Consider the following 7,345-nt stretch of genomic DNA (forward strand, 5'->3'; position numbering starts at 1 on the left):
CTGATGGGGTTTAAAGTGGGCTTGCACCCGGGATCCACATGGGGGCCAGCCATGGATGCCCAGGTGGGTTTTAAGTGGGATCTGTAAGGGTCTTATGTGGGTCTTAACTGGGCAATTCATGTCAGACCCATTTGGGGCCCACCAGTCTGATGGGGTTTAAAGTGGGCTTGCACCCGGGATCCACATGGGGGCCAGCCGTGGATGCCCAGGTGGGTTTTAAGTGGGATCTGTAAGGGTCTTATGTGGGTCTTAACTGGGCAATTCATGTCAGACCCATTTGGGGCCCACCAGTCTGATGGGGTTTAAAGTGGGCTTGCACCCGGGATCCACATGGGGGCCAGCCGTGGATGCCCAGGTGGGTTTTAAGTGGGATCTGTAAGGGTCTTATGTGGGTCTTAACTGGGCAATTCATGTCAGACCCATTTAGGGCCCACCAGTCTGAAGAGGTTTAAAGTGGGCTTGCACCCGGGATCCACATGGGGGCCAGCCGTGGATGCCCAGGTGGGTTTTAAGTGGGATCTGTAAGGGTCTTATGTGGGTCTTAACTGGGCAATTCATGTCAGACCCATTTGGGCCCCACCTGCCTAAAGTGGGCTTGCACCAGGATTCAACCGTGAATGCCCATATGGGCTTAAAGTGGGCTCTGTAAGGATCTTATGTTGGTCCTAACTGGGCAATTCATGCAAGGTAAGCCCAACCATTCATTTAAGGAAACAATCTAAGAAAAATTAAAAATGAAGAATGAATGTAAGTACAAGATAAATACAAGACACTTGATGCTTTGAACTGCAAGAAATATATTAAATTGAACAACAAAAATTCTCTTAAAAAAAACAATGTCACAACATACAGTAAACTAAAAAATATATTTTAAAAAAAATCTCTGAAAAATAAAAAAAACCGTAAATAAATACCGGTACCTTACTGGTAAATAAAATAAAAAAAATATATTTTTTAAAAATGTCAGAAAACAAAACATCTCTCCAAAAAAATACATCAAAAACAGTCATGGCGTTTGTGTTGTTGACGTTCTTTTTTGTCTTAGGGCTCTTGCAGCCCTCTCCCCGCCACGGTCACGTGCGCCTGTAAACCATTTCCCCAGTGCCATTTCCACATCCTTTCGGTTCACGTTTGCAGTTATTGCATTACTCTTCAGTGCACCTAAAAACAAGGGAGCATAAGTCAATTTAGCAAGGTTCTTTTTTGCTCCAACTTGTAACTCTTCAAATCATTCATTCAAGTAACACATTTCCACATGTGGTAAGCTAAAATGTTACCCCTAGGGTGACATTTACCATGGAGTTTTATGCCAACATATAACCCTTTTTCCATTACATGTTGAAATACATTGCATCTAGGCGATACTACTGCGATGTGGACCAAAAGTCATATCCCGATATATTTAGGCTGAATATGGCCCAGCCAGCAGAGCCATGTGGGGCCCAAATGGGTTTGACCTGGGCTATCTAACTGGGACCCAGCCAGTTTTGCACCCAGTTTCCATGTAGGCCCCACATGGATTTCCCCAGATGAAATGAACACTGCTTAGTGTGCACACTACAGGCTGTTTAATGTAACACTTAATCAGTGTTGGAGGTAATGAGATAATTAAGTGATTGAATAATGATTTTGTATTAGTGAAGAATACAGAATTCAATGGCAATCTGGCCAGGACTTTTAAGGCAAGTTTCCTCGAGCTCAAGATTGGAAAGACCAAGGAACTGTGTTGTGGTACCAGAGGAACACTTACCACGACACAAACACAGCTTTTCCAGCCAATCAGCATTTATGGCCAACCTGTAGAACAGGTCAAATCTTTTAGATAACTCGGAACAGAAATAGACGGATCCCTCTCTTTCTCCGAACACACAGAATATGTGTACAAGAAGGCCCAGCAGCGCCTCCACCCGAGAAAGCTCAGGACTTTTAATGTCAGCAAGGACATTTTAACCACAGTCTACACATCACTGATAGAATCCACTCTCACATTTAACATATTTTCTTGGAACAATGCACTCACCACTAAATACAAAACAAACCTCACACAAATAATAACACAGGCTGGCAAAATAATTGGCTCCCCCTAAACCCCCCTATCAGATATTTACACTCACTCAGTACTTAGGAAAGCCACCACCATCACACAAGACCCCACCCACCCTCTTCACCAATCCTTTCAGTTACTGCCATCAGGTCGCCGTTACAAGGTCCCACTAGCCTGTAAAAATGTTTATAAGAAGTCCTTCATTCCCACAGCCATCACTAAGTTGAATATTCTGAAACCAGCACCTTAACTCCGACCTGTGTTCATTGTTGTTGTTGTCTGGTTATTGTTGTTTGTTACTGTGTACCACTGTGTGGCTATTGTAGTGAGTGTATTTGTTTTCTCTTTTTTTCAAATCTATATATTGTTGAGCCTGACGAAGACAAATTTCTGTCACTTGTGACAGACAATAAAGTTTTTCTTATCTTATCTCTCCAAGACCATGAATGTTGTTTTAAAAAGTTAACATTTTTGATTTTGACTGCCTTAGTCTTAAACTAATCTTATCGAGAGTCTATGGAGGGGCTCTTACTTCCGTTACTAAATGCCATCGGAACGTCACAATGACGTAGGTCCAAAATGGGTCTATAGACCTACATTTTATTCGCCATTGATTTAGGTAGGACCTGCACACAGTATAGGCCTACACAATGCTGCTAAAGTGTTGACGGGCCCCCCTAGAAACAATTAAAGTATCACTGGACTAGTTCAGTTCACTTACACATTTTTGAATTTTTTAAACACAGTGTATTGGAGAAAAGTTGTAGTATACTTCAAAGATAAGACTAACTGTTAAAGTGTGGATTTTGCAGAGAAGAATCCTGATTCTGTGGAGAACAATTCTTGAAGTTGATTTTTCAGCCATTAAGGCAAATTAATGTAATAATTCAAGTCATAAATTTGGCATATTTTGACAAGACACGAAAATGGGCACTACACTCATGCCAGTAGAATGAAACCTACCAAATTGGGCGAGTGGTTAGAGAGTTGCATGTGGAACAGACCAGTGGTTATAAGGCTGAAATTGTCCTTAATGTTATGTTAAAATGTTGATAATCTCCATCTAAATTGTGTTTTGACAAACTACTGTATCATTTAACTTTGGATAAATAAAAGAAAGGCCAAAGACAAGTTTCATTGAGCAATTAAAAAACTGAATCTACCATAGAAAACTTCAAAAAGACGCAGATCTTTGAAGCACAGCTTGCCCATCCGTCCGGTCACGTTGTACTGCCGTTGCAGTTCTGGCACCATCAGGAACTTCATCATCCTCCTAGTGGCATCTTCAAGTGAGGAACCCCCTATGTCTGCAACCATGGCAACCTTAAGAGTATACAGTAATAGAGCACAGTACATTTAAAGTCACAGGATCAGAAAACACCATATTAAGTCAGTAAATATCATAAAATATTCTCTGTCCCCATTACATAGCCAAACACCCCGCTTTAAACCTGGCATCCTTATTTTTGGCATGTCAATAATAATAATAATAATAATAATAATAAAAAAAGTGTTAAACCAATTATGTGCTTGATAGCATAAAATACCAGTTCCCTAAAACCTACAAGACTGGCATTGTGAATATGGCCTATAGACCGTAGTCTATAGGCCATATTCACAATGCCAGTCTTCCCTTTTCAGCATAGAGCTTCACAGCCAAACTGCCTCAAGGGGGTGATCTACTACAGAATGACCATGATTATGTCCATGGGGAAATGAAGACATTTTCCATCAAGCATAATTTTGTGTAGAAGTCCACCCTCAATATTTTTGACTGGAAGTTATTTTGGCACTCTCCAGTAGGGCTGTGCCAAAAAGTCGATAAAGATCTTGATACGACACGTGACAATTCGATTAAGATTCTTAAACTCTGGATAATCGACCATGAATAGCCTATATGACAAACACGCGGAGCAAAAATAACAGGTGGAACCAACAATCTCATTACCTCAATCACTACGTAGTTTATATTAGAGATTTTTCAGGTTCAACAGCAGACAAAAGTGGGTTGCTGAGTGAAAATATCACCGTGGGTCCTCAATCCTGCGTTCGGAAAAATGCCTATTATAACACGGGAGTCAATGGGCAAATCAGCATTGTTTTCCCCAATATGGTGTAGGGATGGGCGATATTATCGTTTGCGATAAATACCGTTGAAAATTCTCCTCACGATAAAAATTTGTCTACTCACGATAATTACGATAAGTCTAGTTGTTGACGTAGTTTTGTGCGATTCACTGTTCGTGCGGAGTTAAAACAAGCATGACAGAAGGCAGACGTGAGGCTTGTTGCCAGGAGCTACCTCCACAATTTGGAACTGGTTTGGTTAGCTATAGAAAATCAGATGCGGAGCAAACTACCATAATCACAAATGTTCAATGAATGAGCCGTATGTCATTCACGCTGTCATCACCCGGGTGTTGATAGCGTGCGAGTGCAGGTGAGACCTGAACATCTCACGCTGCTATCTGTGTTTAAACTAAACTCATTTAAACCTTGCCACTTTAAACATTCAACTGTAAGACGCAAAAGAGAACTCGCGCGCACTGTGAGGAGATTTGTGTGTACTCATCCGAAGCGCGTACACGGAGAGCTGCGTCACAGCTGTATTTTGTAAACTATCTGAAGACATAGTTGGTTGGGTTACTTTTTGATACAGTTAGGGCTGTTACGGTCGGCATGACAACCGCGCCACCGCGGTCGTTTGATATATATATATATAAAAAAAATCAATCGGAGGTCACGTTAACCGATTTTTTTTAGCAATGACGGAAAAAATATGCAGGCCTTCCGTCATTTTGACAGATTACTGAGGCTGATGTAGCTTGTAACTGTAATTCCCACCTCTGTCCAGTAGGTGGCGAGTGCGCTCCAGTAGCAGAGCGCGAGTTCAGTGTCCAGAGGCAAGCACTCAGTTTAGGTTTATTTTATAATAATAAAGTTATCATACTTATACTTACATAATTCAGTTTCTAATCCAGTTCGTTTTGTTTTAAATGGTTTGTTTTGTTATTTTTCTTGCTGACTATCAAGTTTATGGTCAACAAATTCTGAGGTATAAGTTAACTTAATGTTAAGTGAAATTGTTTGTGACACTGACTGAACTGATGATTTCGGTAAGCTACTGTGTCTTTCAACATTTTCATGTATTTCATGTATGTAAAGAGGAAAGGATGATCAAGCTGTTCAAGATGAAAACTGAGAAGTGACAGTCTTTGTTCAACTTTCTTTTCATAATATAAATAAATGCATAGCCAAGGCCTATTAACTTATCCTGCAAGTTCATGAATAAAAATGAAAATGTGGACGAAATCAAAAGCTATTGAATGTCTTATCATTAAAATATAAAAATTAAAATGACGGGTAATAATTGATTATGACAGATTTTTTACTGTCCGTCAAAATTATATATAATTATCGTCATTGGTATCGTTATCGCAATAAATAGCTGAAATTATCGTGATAATTTTTTTAGGCCATAATCGCCCATCCCTAATATGGTGCATGTGGCGGGGCGGGAGAAAGGCTGTTGGGGCGTATCCAATTTTGCCGACTGTAGCTATACAAGTATAATGGTCTTAATAACTTGTCTATTTAGCTAAGGACTGTTTTGCTGAAGACAATTACCATCAGATTTGAAATTAAGATCAGTCAATGCAGCAGTGAACTGATGTTCAAGTATACTTAAGTCTCTTCCGTATTGGGACTACATGTAGGTGAAAAATGTTAAGTTGTAGCAGACATGGTTGATTTGAAGCAACCTGGCATGGGTCTTGAACTCTGCAAAGTTTAGTGATTCATTATGCATGGGAAGGATTTTGTCAGAAGAAAGAAAAGAAAACACAGGAAAACAATAGGATCTGGCCCCCAAAAACTTACCACTGCAGACATGAATTCAGGGTCTGAGAGCTTCTCGTTCATGGCGATAACGTCCTCAACGTTGGCCAGGGGGAAAACAGCACCATCCGGTATCGCCATGACTGGCATGGAATCTTTTTTGAGCAGTGTGTTTAGCATCTGGCCATGCAGCTTCAGTGTGTCCTTCACTTCTTCTAGCAATGTCACTAGTGTGATGAACATTGCTCCATCAATTTTTTGGGGGGCTAAACTTTGGCCACGCAGTAACTGGGCTGCTCTGTGGCCAGGAGACGGGGTGGGGCTGCTGCCAAGTAGGCTCATGCTGAGGCCACTTGTGGGGGACCCACAGGGGTTTCTCGGGGTCAGACTCTGTCTTGCTGGGCTGACCCTGGTTACCTATACAATTTGGAAGCAGAAACTTTGACTTTAAGGAACATTTCAATACCTCTAAACGAAACAAAAAAACTAATACAAATACTGAAATGGCACATCTACAAGCTCATAATGCATTGTAACATAAGGCGTTGTGAACTTGCTCACCCTCCCAGAAACGTTGGGGCTGCGGGAACCCTGGGACCTGCTCCGCCACCCGGAAACGTGAGGGCTGCTTAGTCCCCTCTGGGACACACGAGGGCTGCGGCTTCTTCTCTGGGACACACGAGGGCTGCGGCTTCTCTGGGACACACGAGGGCTGCGGCTTCCCCTATGAGACACATGAGGGCTGCTGTGTCCCCTCTGGGACACACGAGGGCTGCGGCCTCCCCTCTGGGACAGATGAGGGCTGCTGAGTCCTCTCTGGGACACACGAGGACTGCGGCTTCCCCTATGAGACACATGAGGGCTGCTGAGTCCTCTCTGGGACACATGAGGGCTGCGGCTTCTTCTCTGGGACACACGAGGGCTGCGGCTTCCCCTATGAGACACATGAGGGCTGCTGTGTCCCCTCTGGGACACACAAGGGCTGCGGCCTCCCCTCTGGGACAGATGAGGGCTGCTGAGTCCTCTCTGGGACACACGAGGGCTGCGGCCTCCCCTCTGGGACAGATGAGGGCTGCTGAGTCCTCTCTGGGACACACGAGGACTGCGGCTTCCCCTATGAGACACATGAGGGCTGCTGAGTCCTCTCTGGGACACACGAGGACTGCGGCGTCCCCTATGAGACAGATGAGGGCTGCTGAGTCCTCTCTGGGACACACGAGGACTGCGGCGTCCCCTATGAGACAGATGAGGGCTGCTGAGTCCCCTCTGGGACACACGAGGACTGCGGCTTCCTCTCTGGGACACACGAGGGCTGCGGCTTCCCCTACGAGACACATGAGGGCTGCTGAGTCCCCTCTGGGACACATGAGGGCTGCGGCTTGTCCTCTGCACAATATGAAAGCAGAAGTACAGCATTAACACCATTTCAATATCCTAAGAGGAAGAAATACCGGTAAAAGCAAA

General features: G+C 43.3%; 1 protein-coding gene across 2 annotated transcripts; it reads right to left on the reverse strand.

Annotated features, from left to right (window-relative positions):
* Positions 1-478: 478 nt before the first annotated feature.
* LOC125261728 (serine/arginine repetitive matrix protein 2-like) lies at positions 479-7,329 on the reverse strand. 2 transcript variants are annotated; one of them, XM_048180297.1, is made up of 4 exons: positions 6,443-7,329; positions 5,924-6,298; positions 3,208-3,367; positions 479-1,161 (listed from the first exon to the last, which is right to left on the reverse strand). In XM_048180297.1, the coding sequence occupies exons 1-4, from the start codon at positions 7,304-7,306 to the stop codon at positions 1,007-1,009; spliced, it is 1,554 nt and encodes a 517-aa protein (XP_048036254.1). In that variant the 5' UTR covers positions 7,307-7,329; the 3' UTR covers positions 479-1,006. The 2 variants fall into 2 exon arrangements, with proteins under 2 accessions (XP_048036254.1, XP_048036255.1); XM_048180298.1 differs by lacking the exon at positions 479-1,161 and adding an exon at positions 1,754-1,797.
* Positions 7,330-7,345: the final 16 nt, after the last annotated feature.

Source organism: Megalobrama amblycephala, unplaced genomic scaffold (assembly GCF_018812025.1).
Source record: "Megalobrama amblycephala isolate DHTTF-2021 unplaced genomic scaffold, ASM1881202v1 scaffold472, whole genome shotgun sequence".
NCBI lineage: Eukaryota > Metazoa > Chordata > Actinopteri > Cypriniformes > Xenocyprididae > Megalobrama > Megalobrama amblycephala.

Bases quoted from the DNA above. Each gene is read 5' to 3' on its own strand.
- LOC125261728 (XM_048180297.1), bottom strand. From the start codon at position 7,306: ATGGTGTTAATGCTGTACTTCTGCTTTCATATTGTGCAGAGGACAAGC. The intron at 3,368-5,923 runs GTAAGTTTTTGG...TATACTCTTAAG, and splicing joins CTGAATTCATGTCTGCAGTG to GTTGCCATGGTTGCAGACAT. The intron at 1,162-3,207 runs GTAGATTCAGTT...CCTTGTTTTTAG, and splicing joins TCTTTTTGAAGTTTTCTATG to GTGCACTGAAGAGTAATGCA.